Raw genomic sequence first — 26,570 nt, 5'->3', positions numbered from 1 at the left:
GAAATATTTTGGATTGTTTATTTCTAGTCTTTTTCTCTTATGTACATTGCCTTGTCTTTTTATGCCGCTGCAACGCAAACATTTCCCAAATTGAGATCAAAAAAGTACTTCTTATTTTATCTTATTTAAAATGTTGTTTTAACTGAACACAGCCAACCCCATTTATCTGAGGACAAACAACACCAATTAACAGAAAACATGCATTTTATTTAGAGTGGCATTCAAAAAGCTTCAGTTATTTATAGCATGTGTGGTATCAAAGTACAGACGCCTTTTGTCCCTGCAGCAGGATGTCACATTCCCCTGAAAAGCCCCACAAAAACCAGCCCTAAAAGTCACTTGAAAGCATCTGCATGAGGAAGCCTCCCTACACAAACACATGTTGGGCCTGCAGGACCATCAGGACTGTCCTTTAGAGGGAAGATCACTGCGAATAATCTGAATCTGTTTGACCCTGGAATGATTCCCCCTCACTCTACCGACCTGTTTGCAGCGAGCAGTGCCCTGATGCATATTGGGTCTGACAGCAAGCCTCCTGTCAAGCCTCCCTGCCCACTGTTCCCTTGTTCCTCCCCCTCTGAGCTCGCTGCATTCACACAGTCCCATGCATTGTCTTGGGATGAACTGCAGCAACATGGTGGTCAATTGAAACTTATGCAGGGTGTACAATCTGTATGCATTGTAAAATCCACTGTTCATTTCTGTGTGTGATTGTGCTCATGAAATAAGGATTGTGTAGAAAAGCCTTCCCTTGAAACACCCACAGACATGCAGCTGTTATCTGCATTTTCTTTTGGCACAATAGGCCGAGTGAATTTCCTAATCACAGCATGAGAAAGAACAGACATAAGGAAGTGCTGGCGTGGTGCTTTAAAGGATTTGAATTTAAGATCATGTAAATAATTAATGACTTGATGTTTACTAATGAGTTTTTTTGCACATAGCAATGAGACAAAAACGTTCAACTTAATTTAAATCAATCCTCAGATGGATCACATGTTTCATATCGTGAGAGCAATACCTCACTTTTTCCTCCCTAAGTGCCATGGCAATTACTTTGATGCCCGATTTAAAATGATCACAACTATTATAGAGGGTAATGCAAGAAGAGTGTGTCTCATTGATAACAAAGGAGCAGCGTGAGTTATGCCTTCAGGGGCCGAGACTCATCCCTTAATGGTGGGTGAATGGTGGGTCTCAGACATTACCTTCTCAAACACATCCTTCCAAAGACTGCGCCCTGTGCGATCCATCACAGAAATTACATCATAAATGGTAATGGGGATTTAAGGGCTTCCTTTACCTAGAATATACAATTCCTCAGATCTTGTTTCACATCTGTCTCATGGAGGAGATGTCAGTTGTATTTCTTGTGAGCATGTCTATCAGACACCTGTCACTTGTCTATTAGCCATACAGATAAACACATAGATGAGCAACATGGCTTACTGTATTTACATTTACACCCAACATAGTCAGCTTTGACTCGTAGGTCATGTGTTATTAGCTCACACGTTTAGTCCTGTATCTTATCAAACATATGATGTAACATTATTTTGGTAAAACTTGCTGAGCCACATATGTTTTGCAGTTGTCTCCACATCCAGTTTTTCTTGTTCCTCTACACTGATCGACAACAAACAAACAGTGAACATATTTATTGTCTTTTAAGATAGTTGAAGTTACACATACATATAGGTAAACAAAAGCTTTATATTAATTGCACATATGTCGAAAAACAAATAACTAACACCATAAGACGTCTTTTTAAATGACATGCTGTAATCAAATTAAGCGACTGTGATATATGACAGAGGCAAAGCGCACCACAAGGACACATTTGCACAAGGACACCATTTTGTTTTTGTTTACAATAATTTTCGTGCAGATAAGTAAAGATTGTGATTTTTCCCATATGGCCCAATACATGACTGTTAGGATGTGTGTGTATGTGCTTTAGTTTACATAAAGTTAAAATAATATGTAAGTGAAGTTTGTTATACAAATATGTTCTTATAATGTCATATAGATAAAAGTACTTTGTTGCTATTCGTTCGATATTAACATCTGCATTGCCAAGGTTTTTCCGCCTTCTAAAACTTGAACCTGTTTTTCTTTTGACAAACTTATTGCTAAAAGCAAAGCCTGGTACTATCTATTGCTCAAACCCCGTGAGTCACATTAAATGTCTGTAGAAAGCGTTTCTCACTCACATTACTTTAAGTCAAGACATGTATATGACCAGAAAATATATATATATCTCAACCACCTCACCTTTGAGCATTTCAAATCACAACTTGTTCAACTTTGACTTTCTATCGACTTGCTTTTACCCTTTCAGTCACTTTTCTTTCCATATTTTAACTTCTAAACAGTAACAAAAACAAAAAAAATGTAGTTAAAGTAACTCAATAGGGTTGAAAGAAAAATGAGACGGGGAGAGATATAAAGATTGAGTAAGAGCAACAAAGATAGAGGGGTTTTGTACAGGGAAACTTCACTGTTGGTTCTGGTTTCATTTGGCCTTCTCAGCTGCAGCTGCAGGGACTTGCTCCGTCTGGACCCCGGCTTCTGTCGAGCTACGTCTCTGACCCTGAAGTTGAAAGGGAAAACAATTGTAAATGTTTCGATCTACTGTACTAATCTTGTTTTTGAAGACCCATATTATGCATGCCATATCTGAACACAACCCATTAGATGAGTATTTGCATTTGACTTAAGTTTTCTAGAAACCTTTTTTCAATTATATTGTGGGGAACAATTTCTAATTTGAGGTCTTTTTTTTTACTTTTGAAAGCACTTCCCCCTTTTTTCAGTTGCATTGATTACTGCGAAATGAATATGTGTCAACTTATTTAAGTCAAATAGATATAAAAACAAACTCTACACAAACAATTCACAATATGCACTGCAAATATTGCCCACACGTTTGGTTACTTTACAAGTTGTTGCTGCCATCTAGTGGAGATAAACTGCAACTAATTGCAATATAAAGGTCCATTCAACCAGAAAAAGCGTCAGTAACTTCAGTGGAAAAGGGACACCATCCTTACCAGAGTTTTAAAGAACAAATGGATGGAGTTCCTCTTCTCCAGTTTCCTGGGAGCATGGGCTGCATCTTCTCCATCTGGAGGGGCCACTGCAGCGGGTTTGTTTTCTACAACCGCCTCTGACTTGGCTGCTGCTTTGGGCTCCTCCTTGGCTTTCACTGTCTCTGCTGCTGCAGCGGGGGCAGGGGGCGCCTTCTTGGGGTCAGCGGCCTGAAAGTGATTGAAAAACGAATTATTGCAGCCTTTTGTATAAGTACATAGGAATGTCTGATCTGCACCAATCATTAAGCACAGTTGAACTCCTATTCTGTTTCTATTATATTCTATTTTATTTACTTGTACTATTTTATCTGTTTTATTGTGTTGCTCTGTTGGACGAGCCTGTGACCTAAGATTTTCATTGCCATAACTACACTGTAGCTATGTGCACACATGACAATAAAAGCCTTTAAACTTGAACTTTGAGATTACATCCAAGTGACATTAAGATGTACCAGATGTTAGGATCCAGTGTGTCTTAGTAAATGCACTGATGTGTGTTGTTATGATTCACGACACATGGAGAAAAAAACAGATTGAATGCAGGTTTTAATACCAGATGTTATACATTTTTAATTCATCTGGTTAATATTGCGTCTATTTTCGAGAGGTCATGCTACTGACTACTCCAGTTGTTGTTGCCTGTGGTCATGTGGTTTAAGAATACCTAAAATTCACATTAACTTTCTGTAGTAATTCCACCATATTTCTAAGATATTGTCAAATAGTGTATATAGGTCCTTACTTTGGACTTGAACATGGAAAAGAAGGATGGCTTTGAGTCTGTTTTCTTTTCTTCCTGAATAGGCGGTGGAGGTTCGGGCTTCACGGCGGCCTCCAGGGTGCCAGCTTTTGAGGGATCCACCTTCTTTAATGGAAACAGCAGAGAAGACAATACATATCATGAGGTATTGATGATTTAAAGGCAAGGCAATGATTGAAGCGGATAGGGTGAGAACAGGAGCTGCCATCTGTGAAGTAAAAGAAGAGGTAAAAGGGTTGGAAACGATCCAAGCAGGATCAGAGCAGAAGAGGAGGAAGAAAAATTGGATAAAAACCTGTCCCTGTAATAATGAAAATCCCAGAAAATCATGCACAAAATATAGAATGTTTTCGTCTGTAGGAAAAACAACACAAGGAAATAGAAAAAGGGCATGACACCACCCAAGATTACTCCTTTAAAGAAGTAGTTTGACACATCAGGAAAAGCATATTTCTTGCAAAGAAATGTGATGATTGATATCATTTTCACACCTAATTATATAGGATGCAGGAAACTGTTAGCTTAGCATAGCATAACTAATTTAAACAACCAGCCTGACTGTCCAAAAGTTATGGAATCACACTGTTTTGTAATGTAGTGGTTTTATCAGAAATGTTAAATGGCCAAAGGCTGATTTATTTACTTTCCGACAGAGGCCGGTTAGCTGTTCACAGCCTATGCTAAGCTAAGCGGTTGCTAGCTTTTGCTTCATACTTTACGGACATGATATGAGACATATGGACATATGAGAGTGATCTTCAAATCTCTGCAAGAAAGCAATTAAGAGTATTTCCCATAATGTTGACCTCCTTTAAATTTACCTCAGCTTCTACCACTGGCTGTGGTACCTCTTCCTCCATCTGCCGGGAATTATACCATTATTTGAATTGCTATATAAGAATAATGCCACATTTTTTAAATGAATAATGAATGGTGAAAGATTATTTTTGATTATATTTGATAGCTGGTTCAATAACACGTCAGAGGTGCCTGTAGAGTGAGGAAAATTAGGAATTCATATTCGTGAGCACTTCCTGCTGATTTACCTGCTCCTCCACAACTGTCTCTGCAGCCTCCTCTGCTGTCTCAGTGGGTTGAACATTAATTTCACTCTGAGCAGATGCAAATGAATCACAACATATGAAAACAGAGAATAATCAGATCATCTGGGCCAAGGGCCCAGGAGTTCAACACTTTTAATCGGATTTGATTGAGATTAAAAGTTTTGAACTCAAGTTTTGAAGTTCAACACTTTTAATCTCAATCAGATCCGATCAGATTTTGAAATCCCATTTTTTGTGATCCAGGATCAGACAAATCGGCCAGATTTTGTCCCTGGAGTTCAAAGCAATTCAGGATAGGATCAATCTGATCCAGATTACGATTTTTCAAGATTACTAGATCCTGAATATCAATGCTTTAATCCTATTGATCGCCATCTAGTGGATATGAAAAATAATACAAGGAAGACAAGAGACCACATTGCAGAGACATCTATAATGTCTAATTATATTTTTAAATTTGAAAGGTGATGACAGATGATGGGTTAGGGTTAGGGTTTTTTTTTGTTGAAGATATTTTTTCTTTAATCTAAATTACATCTGTGCTTGACAATCTTTGTTGTGAAGATTTGATCCAGATTAAAGCTTGGATTGGATTTCCTGATCTGATCGGATATCAAAGTGATCCTAATCCTGTTTTTTGGTTTTGAACTCCCCAAAATCCAAATCTGATGTGATCAGATAGGGATTCAAAATGTTAAACTCCTGGGCCCAGACGACTATTCCAATCCCCAAAAAATGACGTAACCCTGAGATTTACAACTCTCATACTTGTTTTACCTGGACTTCTACAACTGGCTCTGGTGACTCCTCTGGTGTCTCCTGCAGAGCAAAACTACTTTTTTATTCTGAAGAGATGCAAATTAAGACGATTTGAACGTGCTTTCATTTATATGGTATGTCTGTTATGAGCACAGCTAGAGAGGGGTTTGGTGAAAGATTTGATATTCAAACTCACATTAAAATACACAATCCCCTGAATACTCCTGATGAGATTGAGCATGCACTCTGGTTTACCTGTACTTCTACTACTGGTTGTACCTCTACCTCTACTTCTGGCTCTGGTGGTTCATCATTGACTTTCTGCAGGACATTGGAGGAATTAATATTGTTAGTCAAAGCAACATGATAGACAGGAGATGTCCTTTAAACACAGAGGCAATGTTGTCATTATAAAAGGTTAAAATAATAGTTTGACATTTTTGATAACGTGTATGTGCTTTCTTGTTGAGAATTAGATGAGAAGATCAATACCACTCTCAGATCAGTGAGCTAAGTATAGCTAGAAAGTGGCTAGCATAGCATAAAGACTGGAGGCAGGAAGAATCGGCTAGCTCTTAAGTAAGCAAATGGCACTGTATGTTAATTTGTACATAAAGTGAGTACAAATGAGAAGTTGTTAATATGATTCATGTGCTGCAACTATTTATTGGGCTTTGTTTGAATTCACATGCTAATGTAGCCTAGGCCTACTAGTTATACTGATAACAAATTGAGTAGCCTATGTATCGCAGTCTAATTGTTTAGGATTTTTGCAACAATTACTTAGTATGCAGTGTGAATTTACTTGACATACTCAAAGTGCACTGTCTAAAGGTTCATAGGTCATTAATGTTTTATTCTTTTTCCAGGTGCCAAGCTAGCTGTTTCCCTTGTTTCCAGTTGTTAAGCTAAGTTCCATGTTTTCTGACTGTAGCTTGATAGTTAGTGCAAAATCATAAGAGTAGTGTTGATCTCCTCATCTAATTTTACGTGCATTTTCTCAACATTTTGTGTGAATTAAATTAATCACTAATACAATTTAAATAGTGCAAATATCATGGAAAAGGGACTGTGGTACAAACAGTGCTGCTAACTTGACACAGTTTTCTCCGGAAATATTTATGTGATTATTGGACATGGTATCTCCATATCACATCCAAGTCACATCTTTGAAAGAGAACAACAACAATCTGATACCCTGGGTGAGGTTCAAGGCACAATAAATACTATCTTATACAATTGCTGTTTATTCCTATTTGAAAACAGCTATTTGTTCTGTTCTTGCCACCTCCAGACAGACCAGCTCTTGTTCAGTTAGTAACAGGAAGAGCCATGGTCAGTTAGAGAATATAATAATCTACTGTACCACTGCTGCAGTCATGGCATTGGCTCCACTTGCTGAAGCACTCTTGCCCTTGGATGCCTTGAGACCTAGCAGTACCTCAAATTCACATTCACTCTGCATTATACTCAGATTTTACTCATGCATCATTGCAATTCTACATGAATAACCACCCCTTTACGTATCTATCTTGTCTTACAATCTTTGGTTTACTGTTTATTTACCTTTGGATGGAAGAGATTGCTCAGAGTGGCTCTGGTTGATACTCCTTTTGAGGCCTTGGGTGACTTTCCAGCAGCTTTTGGTTCTTCTTTGAGTGTGGGTTTGGCAGGTTTTGCAGCTGGTTCTGCCTTGATTTCCATTTTGGGTGGCTCTGGAGGAGGTGGTGGCGGGATAGACATCCCCCCTTTGGGTGCTGGGGGCGGCTCAGATACTTGTGCGACCTATTCAGAGAGTGAGTGTTCAAATAATTGCTAAAAAGAAAACACTCCACACTTACATACATGATAAAGTACACAATTACAACTCAAGGTGCAATGATGAATGCAAACCAGTTATCAGTATAGTTTAGCAAGCAAGTTTAGTCCAAAATTGTCAAGATCTGTCTGTGTTGTATTTTGTCTTGTCTATTTCTGTCTTTTGTTTCATGTTTTATTTTGAAAGGTCTTCACCTCCTGTCTTGCCTGTTTCTGTCTGTGTTGTGTTTTGTCTTGTCTAGATCTGTCTTTGGTTTTCTGTCTGCGTTGTGTCTTGTCTAGATCTGTCTTTGGTTTTCTGTCTGCGTTGTGTTTTGTCTTTAGATCTGTCTGTGGTTCCCTGTCGTTAGTTTCCCTGGTGTGTCTAATTTACCCGATTGTGTTCACCTGGTGTCCCTGTGTTTTCTCCTCCCTCCTCACCTGTGTCTTGTTTGTATAATTAGTCTTGTGTGTATTTAAGTTCTGGTTTTTCTGTCTGTCTTTGTCGGTTCGTCTTGTGTTATGACCTGGTCTTCGGTGAGTGTTCTGTTCTGTCTTTGTTTATACTATAGCCTTGAAATAAAGGAGATATTTTTGACACTTTAATCTGCATTTGGGTCCTGCTTCCTGCACACACCGTAACATTAATAAACAATGAAAAAAATGTGTGTGTACAATTAAACACTAGCAATTAAAGGAGCATTTATGGAAGTTAACTGAACCCAACTAATGTCCAGTAAAGATATCCTTTTGAGGTAAATAAAAACTAATTATAACATTTCATGGGGAATGTTCTCACAGTAGTGGTTGTCACTGGTGGGCACTCCTGGGACTATTTGCGAACAGAAAAAAGGAAACAGTTAGAGAAATAAAGTTAAGCTCAAGCAAACAAAGATGTGCAAACAAGCTTGAGTTCACTGATGCAAAAACAAAACAAAAAAAGGGTTAACCCTAAACAAAAAAAGCACGATATACATTGGATGTTGAGAAGAAATAAAAACGAGAATTCAAACCTTTCTTAATTAACAATGGCCAGTTAATATTTAAACATGTTTTTTATGTGATTTAATGCTTCAAAAACATCTGTTCACCTGCTCTTTTGTGGCTTCAGGAGTAGCGGTTTCCTTGGTTACTTTGGGAGTCACCTGCAACAAGGGAAGAAAACTTTTATTTGTGCCGTTCGTAATAGAAAAACTAAAGGCCTAGCTTTCAAATGTTATGTCTTTGCATTATGTTATTTCTTATAGCCTGCACTGAAGCTGTGTAGAACAAAGTCAGCGTTCTTTCGCCCATGTTATAGAAACAGAATAAATATTATTTAGATACAAGCCTTTCATGAATGCAGACACAGGCCTTTATGATGAGCTGACTGAGGCACTCTGAGGTCCCTGACAGAGCACATACAGTACGTGCGCTGTCATTGTGACAGCCATTGTGCTGCGGAGATGGCGTAGGCCTGCCCTCGCTCTATCTTCACAAATCTCAACTTCCAACAGCACAGGCCCCCCTTGTGAGCTCACACTATGGCTCGAACAATAGGCCACCACATTCCCGCATGTTCAGAGACTTGATTAGCATGGGGCTAGAGCAATGGTAACTCTTTAAAATGACCCAAACACAGCACGTTGAAGAGGAAATACAATAGCTGCTTGTTGTAGGTTTTCCATCAGTGCTGTCATATTGTTATGGATACATTTTCTGTGCCAAAAAGTCCCTTTTCACATACCTCAACATAAAACAAGAGAAATCACCAATAAAATGTCACGCAGCATCTGTTGAATTAATTAAGACTGCTTCACATTATCATTAAATGATTTGGTTTCTGTAAGGCTTTAAGAGAAATGTGAAAATGTTCATTTAAGTTTTTTAAGCAGCTGTTTGACTTCAGTAATAATTACAGATAACAATGGTAGATCTGTTTCCTTCCTTTACACTACAGCAAATTCTTCAATGTATTTTTTCCCCCAGCAGTCTATTTTTTCAAACAATTTGGAATATCAACCCCTAATTTCTCAAATTGTGTCACTTACTATTTTTTTGAAGAAGTTCATAACTGGATTCTCCTCTGGTTTGCTTGCCTTTTGGGTTTCCTCCGGTTGAATGTTTCCGTTGACAGTTTCAGGAGCTGTTTCTTCAACTGGACACAGGTCTAGAGTCACACTCCCCGGCTCCGGTAGTGATTCTGATTCTTGCTTTAAGTTAGCTGTCCCCTATACAGCATCACAAAGAATTAGCCTTTGAGAATTATGTTAAAGCCCCACAGCTGATAATGCAAGCAGTGAGTGTCTTAATCGCAGCATTGAGATGGGAGCACAATTCCAACCATGCCTCTGCCTACTCGAGGCATTGTTAACAATCAGCCTTTTATTAATGTGTGTGTGTCCCACCCCTCACTCATTGATATTCAACAATGTGTGAGAGTTATGCCCTGGAAAATGTGAGGAAACACAAATACCTTGCTGTGACATGATGGTGGGTATATAATACATAGTTTTGCATACAATTTTCCTTCAGTGTGGACTGATTTAATTTGAATGTAATGTTTTTAAACCCTTCTCTTTCTCTTGTGAAAGTAGGTATTATTTGTCACTAAACACGAATGAAAAGGAGGAAAAATGTTTGAATCATGACAAAAACAACTAAATTATGAATGAACAAGATGTTTACATTTTTCATTTTATTGGAAAACATTTCAAAACTTCACAATTTCATCTTGTGTTGATGATATATAAAAAACACTGCTTTTCATTATTATAAAACACAACATACAACTTACAATCAAATTGCAATTACTATTACATATCTTCAGTTGTGCAGCAAAGGGACTGCCAGGGAGGGCCAATCAGAATCACTGGTCATTGCACACAAGTTTCTCTTTCCAAATATTGGAGGTCACTGTCCTGTGTTTTAAACTTGAGTAAACACGTTCATAGTAACGTTTTTGTTCATTACGATTGGGGAAAAACTAAGTTAAAGGTTCTTTAAGTAAAGAGACATTACTTTGAATTTAGAGCTTTCTATTTGTTTTGTTCAACTAAAAGGACAACTAGCCTCTTTGAAAAAAACAAGCTGCCCAACATACTTATAAACGGATACAAACTCATGATAACTTTGACTGAATAGATAAGTAGATAACTAGCCAAATCGACTGTTAAATAAGAAATCAAAGTATTTTAGTATGGCAACTTACTCTGAAATGTACGTAGTTTGCTACTAGCCGATACAACAACAGCTACCTCTATGTATAACTCCTGGTGCAAAACGTTAAACACATGAGGTAGATCAATATTTTTTATTCATTCAACATTTTACTGCTCTTCTTCCTTTGGAGAAGAGCCACATTAATATGAACAGTAATTTCGTATCCCACTAAAGATAGCGTGAAACGACCAAGCATGCTGATTCTTCAACAACTTCCACACAAGCTGACTGCAACCTGACAAATAACGCTTCCAAGTCTGTGGTTGTGACACTTCAGTCCAGTGATGAATCTGTGGAGGTCCCACTTGGTTCATTCTCAGCATTCTCTTCAGAGTCCTCCTCTGAAGTCACAAGGTCACATTCAGCTTCATCATCGTCTTCTGTGAGGATTTCCTCTACAATGGTCTCAAGAAAAGCATAGTTCTCCTCTTCAGCAGATAAACTAGGACCAGAATGATCTGTTTCTTGCATGATCTCTTCTGTAACTTCATCTTCGATTGTCTCGAGTAGGACTACCAACACGTTGCCCTTTCGTTGTTGCTCAGGAAGGCTTGCATTCCCCTCCAAAGACATCTCAGAAACAACATGAGTTGAATCTATTAGCATTTCGGCTAAGACGATGTTCTCCTCTACGAGTTCCTCTTGGTCTGAAACGCAAGGCTCAGACTCTTCTGTGGCATCCATTGGTGGCACGTCAGCAGGTTCCTCAACTATGTTTTCAGGAACTTCAAGCAGCCCCGAAATATCTTCAAAAACTGCTTCTGGTGTGTTCCTCAACAACTCTTGGGTTGCATCCTCGTCAAGTGGGCTTGGGGTTTCCTCTACCTGTTCTACTGGGATTTGTTCGGGTGTTACAGCTTGAGCCAAAACATCATCACTTTGTTCCATAGTTTCCTCAGAACTGTCTTCCCCGGTGACTTGGCCTCCTGTCGTATGTTCTTCAACACTTTCTGGCACTGCTTCCATTTCATTTGATAAAGCCTCTATTGCTTCTTTGTTTGTCATCTCAGTAACTGGCTCCTCTGGAGTCACTAGGCCTGCTACTTGTTCTCCAGATAAGTGCAAATAACTAGTTGCAGTGATCATCTCTTCTTCGACATGATCCGCAGAATCATCAAGAGATTCCTGAGAGGTGATGGAAAAACATTCAAATTCGAGTGAAAGGGTTTCAATCGCTGCCGCCATTATCATATCATCATCTTGGACATGACTTGGCTCTGTTTCTTCAACTTGCTCTGGTCCCAGATCAGTGCTCACATCTTCACCAACCTCTGCATTCATATCTCTAGCAATAACTTCAAGAATATATCCAAGCATGTCTTCATCATCATGAGAGCACAACTTTTCGTCAGGAAGTTCTTCAAAGGTGATACGCTCAATGGACGGAGCTTCTACAATGATAACTTCTTCCTCAGGACATCTATCCCACTCATCATCAAGTACTACTTGTCCACATATTTCTTGTACATTCTCAACTGCAATGACACCATTTGCGCTGATTTCTTCATGGTGAGATTCCACATTTACTATAATAACTGTCACAGGAGGGACAGAAAGTTCCAATACAGCATGTACTTCTTGTTCACATATTTCTGGTACATCTTCAACTGCAGGAGCATAATCTGCGGTGACCTCTTCATGGACAGGTTCCACGTTTTCACATCTTGTTGGTACATTCTCAACTGCAACAGCTAGAACTTCTTGTTTACATATTTCAGGTACATCCTCAGCTACAGTATCTGCGGTTACCCCTTCATGGGCAGATTCCATATTTACCAGCAGTACTGTCACAGAAGGGACTTTAGATTCATTGAAGTTTATGATGTCGATAACTTCCATCCATTCTTCTCTGAACACTATGTTCTCACACACAATGTTCTCCATGACAAGTTCTTCTTTAATGAATCCAGATTCTTGGTTGTCTGATGGCTCTACATTAAAAGTCTCTTCAACAACCTCCTCAGCAATGATTAATGAAGGATCATATGATGGATCTTCTTCAGTTGCTGCTGTCTCTATTATGACTATGTCCTCTATTTGGCCATAAGTGTTGGTGGTTGTATCTGCTCTGCATACTATACACTCACACACTATGTTCTCCTTGACAAGTTCTTCTTTGATAATCCCAGCTGTCTGGTTGTCTAAGTGCTCCTCATTCAAAGTATCTTCAACAACCCCCGCAATGACAAATGCCGACTCATTTGGCGGATCTTCTTGCGATGCCTGCGTCTCCATTATGACTTCCACTGGACCATCAGTATAGGTGGTTGTATCAACATTATCCTCACCAGTTTGCGTTGAAATATGTGCTTCAATTTTTCTGTCCGTTTGTGTTGATATTTCAGCTTTCCAAAGTGGATATTCAAAGTCGTCTTGGTGCACATCGATGATCACGGAGAAGGCTTCCTCTTCTCTTGTGTCCGACTCCTTTATCATGAAAATCAACATTGGTGTTTAAATCAAATAGAGCTTATTAATTGATTCCGTGACATATATCACAACCATGTGCTTGAGACTATTTATTTATTTATTTGGTTGTAGAAATTCTTTCTACCTTTTGTTTCTGTCACGGTTGAGTGAAGGAAGCAGGACCCAAATGCAGATAACTCTGATAAACCTTTATTTCAAGGATAATGAAACTAACTCAGACAAAACAGAACACTCACCGGTGAACTCAGTCACCAACAAAAGACGAACCGACAGACAGACAGAAAAACCAGAACTTAAATACACACAAGACTAATCATACAAACAAGACACAGGTGAGGAGGGAGGAGAAAACACAGGGAAACCAGGTGCACACAATCGGGTAAATTAGACACACCAGGGAAACTGACAGGGAACCACAGACAGATCTAAACAAGACAAAACACAACGCAGACAGAAAACCACAGACAGATCTAAACAAGACAAAACACAACACAGACAGATCGTGACATTACATGAGAATCGTGACAGTTTCAATTTGTTAGTGGATTGGTTTATATACCCCTTAAATTGGCTTACCTTACGAAGTGATATTAGTCAATTTGGCAGGCAGATTGTTTTGGGGATTAGAAAACATTGAAGGATAAGAAATGTTTCTTTATTTTCCTTACAGTCAACAAATATGACAAAAGACCAAACCAACAATGCATTAGTTCTTCTCTCAGGGCTCTCGGATTTCCCTCCCCCTTTTCTTCTTTGGCCAAAAGACACTTAAAAAAATGGCACAACAAATGATTGTTTAAGGTAAGACAATGTTGCCGTTACAGCAACAGCAGTCTGTTAGTAAAGAAATTACGTCCAGCTTTACTCTCCAACCTCCCAAGGCACAAAATAGACACAATAATGTTGTCCTAATCAAGAAAATACTCGTTTCTAGAAAAGGGTTAAGTAATTATTTTAAACAAGCTGGTCAATGTAGTTCGTGAGCAAATGCTACTCAAACAGGTACTGGAATATTTTACGTTTTGGATTAGAAATACGATAAAGCAGGCTTTGGCGACGAGAGCAACACATGTTTGTTTAGGTCTTTGCATGGTATTTGTTGACGATAAAAATAATAGAATATTACATTTGAAAACAAACATATCTGCACTTACGGTCTGTGGATCGGGGTCAGGAAGACTTTCATCTGGTGGATTTTCATTTATTTCCTGGACTTCTTCCTTTTGGATGATGGTTTCCAGGAGTTCAGAAATAATCGGAGCTTCAGCAGATTTAGAGTCGGTTTCGACTATCACGTAGTGCGGCTCAGTTATTTCTGTGGCAAGGTTAAAAAAAAGGGTTGGGAATTAAAGATTGGAACCTGAAACTTTCTGACAAATATTTTACATGTTGCTAGTTGATTATTTTATTTTGTTCTCTTGTCTGTAATGTGAAGTCTGTGTTACAATAATGCATCTTATCTAATAATTATTCGTGTGTTTGAATATGCTTTACCAAATATTTTTGCATCTGTCATTTATATTACACATCAGTGTTTATTTTATGTTAACTTCTTTGAATGCAATATTTAACTTATGCACGATATCTACTTTGCTCCATGTCTCCATGAAGTAAACATGGACTATGTGTGAGAAAGTGAAATTGTCTCCGTCGCCAACATTAGCTGACTTAGACTAACTCAGGTGACAGTGGGAATCCTGCAGCACTATTATCTCTGCACTGACACAAACCACACCATGACAGGATAAACAGTTGCTTCTTGTCACTGTATGAGACTACGCCTAAGGTTTACTTTGTAAGTCCCAAGACACAGTCCAGCTGGGAGTCACTGTGTTTACAGAGTGTTATAAAGTCCAAAGGACTAATCCAACATAAATCAGCTGATTTTATGTGTCAGAGACTAGTGTACAATATTTCCCAAGAAGCAATATACAGCTTAATAGTATTAAGAACAGTACAAATATGACTGTCATCCTCAGATTCTCAACATTTTAAGACAAAAAGTTAATTGTCACACTGTGTCCAAATGTGTATATATGACATATTTCTACCATGCTTTTTTAAAGTTAAAACATGATTAGGTATTCTAATAAAAACAGATCTCACTCACCAACAGTCGCCACTCCATTAGATTTGATGTTTGTAGAGATGCCATTCAATGATCCATTGTTATGCTTACTAGAAATGCTCCCATGCTATAAAAAAGCAATAAAGACATACTGTATAGATTGGTCCACAGTTAACAAGACATTATCTACAGTGGGTTATTTGGACAAAACACTGATTTTGCATTTACATAAACTGCTAACAATCAAACATTTTGAAAAATATGGTATAACATATTTGGTCCAAACAGCCATTAACATCTGCTTTTCCATGAGAAATTAAAATGTATTATAAGTTATAGATACTTCAGTTATAGGGTTAACATCACAGGTTTTTGTTACTTTTAATAAAATGCTACCTTGGTAAGCTCTTTGTTCTTGGATGCTTCGTTCCCCATGTTTTCCAAGAATCAGGCTTTGAAACTCCGATTCTGAAAAAAAGGAAATATAATTTAGTTACGTTTCATGAACAAGAAACTATACAATGCAAAAATGCAATATATATCGAAATTGGTATGTCTCTTCATTCAGTAATATAGCATTGTGTTAACTCAAATGTCTTACCTTGTTACACTTCTGCAAGACAAACAAGTGATATCCGTCTTAAGATAAAATATGCAGGGAGTGTGTCACTCTGCTGCTCCTACCAAACTGTGCATGCCTGTTGTTTACAGCCTATATACATAGTTGGTGTGCTTTAAGAAATGGGTGTGACCGTTTTTAAGTAATCAATGGGACTTCCTACTATTCACTGACTACAGTGTCGGTGCTCTTTTATTAAAAGCTCACGATTAGCTCATTGTAATCTCTCTGTGAACACTTTGAAGACCCCCCGACATGATCATAATGTGCTGATAATCTTATCAATCACAAGGAAATAAGGCGATGCAGTGCACTCTTGTTGACAAATTACATGTGAACTAACAGGATGTAGGTTAAGGACATTAGTTGTAACACTTCCTAATTGCCAACAAAGAACATGCATAAACGTAGTATTCTATAAACCCGGTTCTTTTTATTTTAAAGAATAACTTTAATCATGTTATCATTTAGGTTATTATGATCTTTTTTACAGGGTCTGTTAATAATAGGACAATTTGGAAGAAATAATCCAAGTGCCACATGCCATGAAATATCTACTGTATTTCTTTGATATGATTTTATAAGAGGAACTATCTGTTTTAGAGTCACAGCTTATCATGACAAACAAAGAGCTCTGTAATTAAATCATCTGTCTTAAAAGACTTCCATGGTCATATTTAAATGTCTTTGAGTGCCTGTCATGCATCAATTCAGACAGCACTGCCTGAGTGGCACTCAGGGATCAAAGACAAACTGACTTGAGTTCACTCTGAGGTGTTTCTTCTTTAATTATACCCATCTGTGTGTTTGTTTGCCGCTTTGTACAGCATCATGTGCTGTGATCATGCTGCTGACAAAAGCCTTTTCATGCAAATCAGCCAAACTTAAAATCATTTGAATATGTTTTACAACAAATAACTGCAAAACACAATTGTTAGGAAACTTCAAATGTGCAGTGTTTATTGAATGTATTATGACAGGGCTTGGAATCCATGCACACAATGTCTCAATTGTAGCCTATAGGCTGCACATTGAGGTGGGAGTTGGATTCCCCTGATTGGATTGTGCACTTTTGACTTCATGCAAGGCCAACAGCTGAGAGACCTCAGACAAACTCTTCATGATGTTGAACACACGGCAGCCTTCTAGTTTTATCAGGGGCACGACCCTTACAAAAAGTCCCTTGATTTTAGAAATAATAAGGACATTTGGTTATTAAGATTTAGTCAAAACATAATGATTTTCATGATACTGCCTGGTTGCACATACAACACTTATATATCTTTAAGTGGTGCACTTAATCCATTTCCTGCAGCCAGCTTGAATTGGATTAATAGCACTCTAGCTCACCATATGTATTCAGTAAATATTTGAGCTAGGGTGCAGTACTGTTTGCTGTGGAAATATTTATAGAGAAGTAGGTCCGGTTGATAAAATAACATGTTTGACATATTCTTAGCTCATTTATTTTAGGTAATTAATTATATATTTAAACTAAACCTAAATTCTCACTCTCATAAGAGAGTTACAGTTGCAAGAAAAAGTATGTGAACCCTTTGGAATGACCTGGATTTCTGCATAAGTTGGTCATAACATGTGTTCTGATCTTCATCTAAGTCACACCAATAGACAAACACAGTCTGCTTAAACTAATACCACACAAACAATTATATGTGTTCATGTTTTTATTGAACACACCATGTAAACATTCACAGTGCAGGGTAGAAAAATGTGAACCCCTAGGCTAAAGACTTCTTCAAGAGCTAATTGGAGTCAGGAGTCAGCCAACCTGGAGTCCAATCAATGAGACGAGATTGGAGGTGTTGGTTAAAGCTGCCCTGCCCTATAACAAATACACACCAGTTTTGAATGTGCTATTCTTAAGAAGCATTGCCAGATGTGAACCATGCCTCGCACAAAAGAGCTCTCAGAAGACCTACGATTAAGAATTGTTGACTTGCATAAAGCTGGAAAGGGTTACCAAAGTATCTCTAAAAGCCTTGATGTTCATCAGTCCACGGTAAGACAAAGTGTCTATACATGGAGAAAGGTCAGCACTGTTGCTACTCTCCCTAGGAGTGGCCGTCCTGTAAAGATGACTGCAAGAGCACAGCGCAGAATGCTCAATGAGGTGAAGAAGAATCCTAGAGTGTCAGCTAGAGACTTAGAGAAATCTCTGGCACATGCTAACATCTCTGTTGACGAATCTACGATACGTAAAACACTGAACAAGAATGGAGTTCATGGGAGGACACCACGGAGGAAGCCACTGCTGTCCAGAAAAAACATTGCTGTACGTTTGAAGTTTGCAAAAGAGCACCTGGATGTTCCACAGCACTACTGGCAACATATTCTGTGGACAGATGAAATCAAAGTTGAGTTGTTTGGAAGGAACACACAACGCTATGTGTGGAGAATCCAAAGGGTTCACATACTTTTTCTTGCAACTGTATTTGCCATCATTTTTCTTTTATTTTGTTTCACTTATTTTGACCATGTGAACAAAGTAACAAAGTAAATAGACAAAATAACAAATGATATAATTAACATTTAACACACTCTTAATACAAAAATCACAAGCAGCATTACTAAACAACATAAATAATGATAACTTGTCAGAAAGTACTCAATGTCTTCCCAACATCGCAAACAATGAACTTATAATTACAATAATACATACAACTCTTAAAAAAGTATTTGTGCTTGACTTGACTTGACGTTCTACCTCTGATGAAAAACACAGAAAAAGGCCTACCTATCATAGTGGTAAGAAAACAATGTTGTTTTTATAGGAAAACATTTCTTAAATTATAACTTCTTTATGAATGAAGGCCCATGTTTGATGCTACCTTATATTATTCTCTTTTATAAGTACTTGTGTGATCAAAGGACAGCAATAGGCCTATTATGCGGTGAAATGCAGAGACGGAAGAAGTACTCGGGTTATTTACTTAACTAAAGGTATAATACTACAGTGTAAAAATACTCAGTTACAAGTCAAAGTACTGCATCCAAATGTGTACTCAAGTAAAAGTAAAAAAGTAGTTGCTATATAGAAAGGCACCTTTAAACATCCGATTACAAAATGTATATCAATTATAGGTGCATTCATTTGTTCATCACTTCAGTTTTGAAGTTAGTAAAGGTGGGGGGTTTATTTGAAGTACTTTACAAGTACTGTCGATTTATGTCCTCCAGAGACCCACCCATTCATTTTTGTCCTCTGTGGAGCACATTGGGTTTTGGTCCATTACTTTGAGGTTATACATGCCACAGCATTAAGTCCAATTGTACTCCACAGAGGACATCCTGGGCTTTTCAAACATATGACATATGTGGGGGTGTGGCTTTGGAAAAGATAATTTCATTGTATTTTAAAATGGCGTCCATCAACACAAGCACTATTTATAGAAAGATACATGGTACATTTGTAATTACCAGAGTTGTGAGTTCAATATTTTTAATTAATTATAGTAAGGGAACATCTTAGGAGTTAGTGTAGTGAGTTTTCAGAGCAGTGTAATAGGCTACTTATTTGACCTAAAACTAAATGTTTTTATGAATGTCCTCTGAGGAGGACATGGGGATTCGCTAACTTTTTATTTCCCCCATATTACACAACACAAATGGAGTCCACTATGGGCCAAAACTGACACTTACGTTTCTGTAGGGTTCATGGCAGACCGATGCAGTGGGAAAACATACATCAAGATGTATCTCTGCATTTAAAAAAAAGATGGAGTACTACAAATGAGGGCTCAATATTTGTTGCATTGAGTTGTTGTGCTCGAATGTTGTCTAAAATGTACTTGTATGTTAATGTTGTTTGTATACTATGCTTCGCATAACTAACACCCGATGTCCTCTACAAAGGACACACACTACAACAAAAATAAAAAACCTTTTTTTTTGTTAGTCATTATGTTTATACCACCCTAAATACAATTTGAAACCTTTTTCTTTCTGGGTCTCAGGAGGATATTTTGTAACCTAAATCTGCATAGTAACTAAATCTAAAAAAAATAATGTAATGGAGTAAAAAGGTAGGCTACAAGTGTAAAGTAGTGAACTAAATAAAACATTTATGTTCATGTACCCCAACTTTTTACTTAAGTAGAGTAGCCTACTTCAGTAGTAAATGTACATTATGATTAAGTGGACTAAACTGAAGAAAAGGTGTTGTTTTCTATCATTGTTACTGCTAAAATCTAGAGGTACTTCCTGTCCCGCTTGGTGGCGGTACAGATTTATTTTTCTGGTGATCTGTGTATCTGTGCAGTCGAGGAAGCCAAGATGGCAGCCATCATGAAGGGAACTGTAGTGAGTATTACATTACAAAATAACTTGCTTTTCAAGACACTCTGCTGCAGTCTCTTTTGCAGTATTAGATAAAGCAGTAGAGGTTTGTGTGGGGGAAAAAGACACAACCGTTGATACCACGGATACATAAATATCATGGTCACGCCCTCGTGCAGCTCATGTCAACGGTTGTAGCTACCGTTAGCTAGCTAGCTAATACACTAGCTATATTTATCCCGTTTTTTATTCAACTGAGAGTCTTAAGAATTAGCCAGCTTAATGGTGATGATAATAATAACTACAGAAACCATGGATGTGATAGTTGGCAGAACAGACGGGACACACTGTAAAGTTACCTCTTTAGCTTGCTAGATAACAGTAGCTACGTTGACCATTCATATGTATGCTAGTGGACCAACAGGGTTTGGCATGTTAGCTTTAACAGAGGTGGGAGAATTAGTCTATTTAATTTAAACCTTTTGTTTGCTTTATGGGATTGACTACCCACAAATCTAACAATAAAAAACAAACGGCTTGGCTATCAGACTATGTTTGGCCTATGGGACTACTTTACAAATGTTTATATTTCATTATGATATAGGGAAGTCCCCAAGTGCCAAATGACTACATTTAGCATTATAAGAAATCTACTATATGTTAACATATCTATAGTAATCATAGCAAGTTGAATATGAAAGATATGCCGGTACTTTTAAACTCAACTGGATAAATAATTGTCAATTTACCTTAATTTACCTAATATAGTCTTTGGGCACATTATCACTGAGTAAAAATTAATGTAATTAAATAAGTATTGGCATCAAAATATACTTAAAGCCCCCGGACTAAAATTACTATAACGTATATTCAATGGATTATAATAAATGTTTATTATGTGTTCATCACTTATATGTTGGAGCTGTTAAAAGTGAGACTAATTTTAGCTTTTGAATTTCCCACTTAATGAAGCATCATTATTTATTTGCTGATTTATATTTTTGGTTATATAGTAACCTATAGTAACTAAAGCATTTATTTAATAGAATATAGTGATTTTAAAGGTTATATTTCTCTTTTGATTTGTATTGGAATAGACATTTAAAATAGCACAAAATGGAAATTCTCAAGTGCAGTATAATTAGTAAAGAAATGTACCTGCAATAAGCAAGTAAATGTACTGAGTTATTTGCCACAGCTGGCTTTAACCACTTTTTTCCTCATGTCTGCAGGCGGTAGAAGATGTGAACGTCACCTTTGAAGACCAGCAGAGGATCAATAAATTCGCCAGGAACACAAGTCGGATGAACGAGCTGAAAAATGAAATCGAGGCGAAGAAAGTAAGCACCATGTGATGTGGATTTGACCCTTTCGGGGTCCATTGTGTGATCATCTGAGTTTGTAATACAAATGTATATTTTGGACCAACATGGGTAATGGCAATAATATAGGCTTATTGTGTGTAGATTCTTTGTCTAGAGTTAGCAATACACAACAGCCCTGTTTTCACAAGGATAACAATGTTTTATTGAATATATTCTAAGGAGCTGTTGAAACGTAATGTTCATTTTGAAGGCTGTAGTTGTTTGCGGTTCTGTTATTTCTAATTCGCTGTACTGCAAAGGAATAATTGATCAACTTTCAGACCCTTATCATCTTCACTTCTTAAGTTTAACATAGTACGAGTCATCAGAGCCACACAATACAGCCTGTGAAATTACCATAAAGTTGATAATGACAAATTCCCGGTGAAATGTAATTTGTTCATATGGGTTACGGTTAAGTACGGTCTAAAGGGAAGTGCAGCTGCTGAATTACTGACAGTCATTTGTTAACAGCCCTAATTGAGACTGTAATGTTCTGCTAATGTCACCCGGCAGAAATCGCTGCAGAACCTTCAGGATGCCAGCGACGACCTAATGATGTTAGACGACGACTCTCTTTTGATCCCGTACCAAATTGGCGACGTCTTTGTCAGTCACACCCAGGAAGAGACTCAAGAGATGCTGGAGGCTGCCAAGGTAGGTTTCTTTAGACACCATTATACCTTTTTGAAATGGTAATCATCAGTAAAAGACTCTTATTAAGATGAGTCATAAAGTCAAGGGACTGAAAGCACTAAAACTCCATTCACCTATATCACCTAAAAGAAAATGTTCTCTCATATTTCTTAAAGATAAAAACGTCAGGTCACATACTGTATTCATGGCTTTGGGAATTGTAGATAGTTTGTGTATGTCTTATTATTAGGGGTGTAACGGTATTCTTCCCGTACCGTCATGGTTCAGACGTCACGGTTCGGCACACGCAGTCACACGACGAATACGCCTTTTTTTTATGAGTGGGAAAAAAGTGTCATTCAGGGCTGTATCCATTACACTATATATAATCCAGGGGGCGGTATTGCGCCTAAAAGCTGTTTGCCAGCCGCCCTTAAACAACAAATGAAGAACAAGAAGAAACACAACAACAAACGAACAAAATACAAGAAGAAGAAAAGTTAGTATGGCGATTTCAGATAACACACAGGAGCTAGAACCCACCTGCTTCTTTTAAATCAGCTGTGTGGGAACATTTCGGGTTCCCTGTGGACTACAATAACGATGGAGTGCGCGAGTGGTGGATCGGACGAGGACGGTGTGTCGCCGTTGTTCTACAGCGGTGCGGTATGCTAATGGTAACACACGCCAAACATGCTAAATCATATCAGAAGGCGGAGCCCAGCGAAAGACAACAGCAGTTCAGCAGCTGATCCCCGCTGTTTTTATAAACCAATAGACATGAGAGCCGTGAGACCAAAATAAATAACGGAAGCTTTTGGCATATGGTTTTCAACGACTTTGCGCTCTTGAAACACTTTCTTATTATTTATGATGTCATATTTTCAAGACATTCTTTTTAGTTTTACAGCTTGATGAAACCTTTTTGTTTGACATCAGCCATTATAGATAATATGGCCATCTGAGTGTGTGTGGTACTGTGTATGGTTTGTTTTTAACTGTTTAATACAGTTAATTATTCAAAAAATAGTTCTTTATTTTTAAACTGAAACTTGCACTACTGTTCAAACATAAATAACAACAAACCTGGAATTATGCATTTGGGACTTTTTTTTGCTTTTTCTTGCTGTACCGAACCGTACCGAACCGTGACCTCCAAACCGAGGTACGAACCGAACCGTGACTTCTGTGAACCGTTACACCCCTACTTATTATTATGTCTAATTTCAATATAAAGACGGCTCGTTTGCATTGGGAAAAAAAGTCGGACGATATCCTTCCTATTAAATTATGGGTTTCTTTAATTTGCACTAATTCCTGCCTCTAAGAAAAATTCATCTAAAATCTGATTTCCAGTGAAAGCTATGTCTGACTCTCCCCTTAGCTTCCTCATTTTAAAAATGGGAGATTCATCTACAAGTCTGAATGTTCCCTTTTTAAACTGACATGAACAGAAAATGTTTTGCACCCACAGTGTATTGATCGGTTTAATTACACATTTCTATACGTCATACAAAAGTCAATGAGTAACCTTGTACATCACAATAAAACTATTTCAGAGTGTTTTTAGCATGCTTTCAGTCACTGTGACGATAACCAGACTGCAGTCATGAGAAGTGTATTGATCTTCACATATGAACGTTGGCAAGAAAACCAATAACATAGTCCAAAAAATGTAAAACTATTCCTTTATTTGCACTGATAGTTGTCTCAGAGCTTTGGAACAGTGAGAAGCAGTTGAAGTTTGGGGCACATTAATCATCCATGGTGCACTATTGGTCCTCAGATGAGACCTTGTCCTTCCTTCTGTCACTTCAAGTTCCTGTTTGTCCTTTTTATCTGCCGATGCTTTTTTAGCCAAACAACAAAGCACACAGCGAAGGCAACGAGGATGTATGTAGAGCCGTTTGCTACGAACAGCTGAGAAAAGCTCACGTTTAAACTCATATCTTCTGACTATAAATGAGTGCACACTTATTTCAAGGCTTTTATTGTCATGTAGTCATAGCTACAGTGTAGCTATGACTACTAATCTTAGGTCCCAGGCTCCTCCAACAGTGCAACACAATAACACAGATAACATAGTACAATAAAATACAAATATAATAGAAACAGCATATAATAGAAACTGTGCAGAATAGTCTATATACAGTAATTGGAATATTGATATATATATATGAGTTTAGGCCACATTTTAAATTCTTTCATCACAATACATGTTTCCTTCATAATATGTTGTTCTCCGTCGTCTGGGAAATTGTAGTAGATGTGGTTTAATTGGGATTTATGTTCTGTAATCAGGAAACACTGGAGCAGGAGGTCAAAGGCCTCGATGCCCGAGTGTCGGCGATACTGCAAGTTTTGGGGGATCTGAAGATCCAGCTCTATGCCAAGTTTGGTACCAACATTAACCTGGAGGCCGATGAAAGCTAAGCTGGGAATTGGACATTTGAAAGCTGCCCCAACTCGGACTTTTTCATGCAGCTCCTGTATCACATCCACGAGCCGAACAAAACATCCCCAGGACTCCGCATGAACGGCTTCTACGTGTAGCGTCTGGCTTTTGTTGTTTGATTCTTTAGTTTGCAATCAAAATCACAAGGACACCAACAGTTAAGGTATGGAGGTCAAATAAATGCACATCATTTGTTACTTATTGTAATCGTCCTGTATTTAATGATCATGTTTTTTTTTTATCTGCTGATCAAACTTAAGTAAAAAATGAGAAACAAAACACCCGTGTAGTATTTAACACTCTTAACATTTACATTGTGAACTCACTTTGTGCTCCACTATCTGGAAGGGGAACACATTAACACAATTGTGTTCATGCAACCTGAAACCCTTAAGAGTATCTGCTTGAATCATTCAGAATGTTCTGGTGCTGCCACATTGAGGTACCTTCGGTTACTGATCAATACGTTTGTTGTCTATTTCCAAACTGCATTACATTTCATTCTGAAATATACGTATTCTCATGGATCTTCAATCGGAAACGAGTCGCTCTGCGTTCCCTTTTTACATGTGTGCCTCTGTTCCTCATACAACTAGTTTGAGTCATCTAACAAATGTCTTTGCTTGAACTGCAAATACATTTAGTACATGAACATTTTGAAATGTAGCTGGGTAGAACTATAAAAAAGCAAGACTCAACTCTGCACGTAATGTAATTAGTTACTTTTCACCTCTGGATTTGACTTTAATATTTAAAATCATTCTCACATCCATTACTGCCGACATGCATTCGACTTAACTGTCTACAGCTAATTCTAGGATGACAAAAGGAAGTATTTTAGTAACACATCAGCAGTGCACTTCCTGAATGTTCCCTCAACAAATATTACTGTAACTTATTCTTAAAGGTCCCATTTCCACTGATCATAACTCCATTGTTGAGTTCTACTAGAATACATTTATATTGTGCAATTTTCCAAACTCACATTGGTTTCTCAGCATCTCTGTAAAGTATGTGTAAAAACTCTCTGTCCAAAACGGCTCGTTGGAGCTCCTGCCCCCCCCCCCCCCCCCCCCCTCCCTATGAGCCCAGTGGCCGACAGCGAGACAGCGAGACCCAGCCCGAACACACACACACACCCGCAGCCTGGCTGGGAGTTTGTGTGTGTGCTCACCGACTCACAGCCTCGCAGCGTCCCGCCGTCTCAGGGAGGAGAAATTGACGGAGCTGCAGCTGAGAAAAGATTGTGTGTGAGGAAGTCCGCGGATTGGTCCATTTTGACCAATCCGCGGAGGGGTCGTCGTTACGTCACTTGGTTCCCGGAAGACAAAAATTGAAAAAGATAAATGTCCAACGAGGCGTTCTGGGGCAGCATAGACAGGTATTTTCTGTGTTAGAGTTTTACTCGCTACAGGGTGTACTTTGAGGGTTTGTGACTCTGCAGACCGTTTACATGCATAAAAACCTTCAGAACACAAGGGGACGGTAATAACCAGAAAAGCATGACATGGGAGCTTTTTATCATTACCGTGATATAGCCTTAGATATATGTATTGTCGTCAAGTCTTTATGTCCCGTCATCTATTCTTGAAACAACAAAATAGGTTTAAAAGGAAACGCTTACAGCAACAAATGGATGAATGAAACAGATTCATGCTAGGGAGATTACAAAAAATGGGCTTACTGTATGTATCAAGGCATGACCAAAAAACACTAACAACTAAACACAGATTCCAATCACACACAGTAGAATTGACAATAACAACTCAGAATAGCTCAAAATGATGTGAAATAAATACATTTGTTGACCATAGACATGCACTGTGTGATTTGCAACTAACAGGTATGCAATAGAAATGATATACAAGACTCAAGAAGAGAAACGTTAACGATTAGCCCATTAAATAAGCCTTAGGACATCACTTTAAACATTTGCTTCAATTTGATGCCACCTATTAAAAAAAGTTCCTTTATCTGATTAGTCTAGAAAACTGTGTCCAAAACTTTGTAACTGTTATCGCTGTGAGAC

The 26,570-nt window shown here is 38.0% G+C and overlaps 2 protein-coding genes across 15 annotated transcripts; one reads left to right on the top strand and one right to left on the bottom strand.

Moving 5' to 3' along the window:
- Positions 1–1,643: 1,643 nt before the first annotated feature.
- On the bottom strand, positions 1,644–15,946 carry bcas1 (brain enriched myelin associated protein 1). 14 transcript variants are annotated; one of them, XM_034202573.1, is made up of 15 exons: positions 15,773–15,946; positions 15,568–15,639; positions 15,214–15,298; positions 14,258–14,418; positions 9,503–9,682; positions 8,564–8,617; positions 8,272–8,304; positions 7,242–7,460; positions 5,931–5,996; positions 5,694–5,735; positions 4,899–4,964; positions 4,674–4,712; positions 3,835–3,957; positions 3,054–3,260; positions 1,644–2,593 (listed from the first exon to the last, which is right to left on the bottom strand). In XM_034202573.1, the coding sequence occupies exons 2-15, from the start codon at positions 15,604–15,606 to the stop codon at positions 2,516–2,518; spliced, it is 1,392 nt and encodes a 463-aa protein (XP_034058464.1). In that variant the 5' UTR covers positions 15,607–15,639; positions 15,773–15,946; the 3' UTR covers positions 1,644–2,515. The 14 variants fall into 14 exon arrangements, with proteins under 14 accessions (XP_034058464.1, XP_034058465.1, XP_034058467.1 ...); XM_034202574.1 differs by having other exon boundaries at positions 5,961–5,996; XM_034202576.1 differs by lacking the exon at positions 4,674–4,712.
- A 4,062-nt stretch (positions 15,947–20,008) lies between these two features.
- pfdn4 (prefoldin subunit 4) lies at positions 20,009–24,820 on the top strand. The gene is made up of 4 exons (XM_034202534.1): positions 20,009–20,110; positions 21,319–21,426; positions 21,967–22,107; positions 24,388–24,820. Exons 1-4 carry the CDS (start codon positions 20,084–20,086, stop codon positions 24,517–24,519), a joined length of 408 nt encoding a protein of 135 aa, XP_034058425.1. The 5' UTR covers positions 20,009–20,083; the 3' UTR covers positions 24,520–24,820.
- Positions 24,821–26,570: the final 1,750 nt, after the last annotated feature.

This window comes from Gymnodraco acuticeps, unplaced genomic scaffold (genome assembly GCF_902827175.1).
Source record: "Gymnodraco acuticeps unplaced genomic scaffold, fGymAcu1.1, whole genome shotgun sequence".
Taxonomy (NCBI): domain Eukaryota; kingdom Metazoa; phylum Chordata; class Actinopteri; order Perciformes; family Bathydraconidae; genus Gymnodraco; species Gymnodraco acuticeps.
This window is presented reverse-complemented; position numbering and strand designations above follow the sequence as displayed.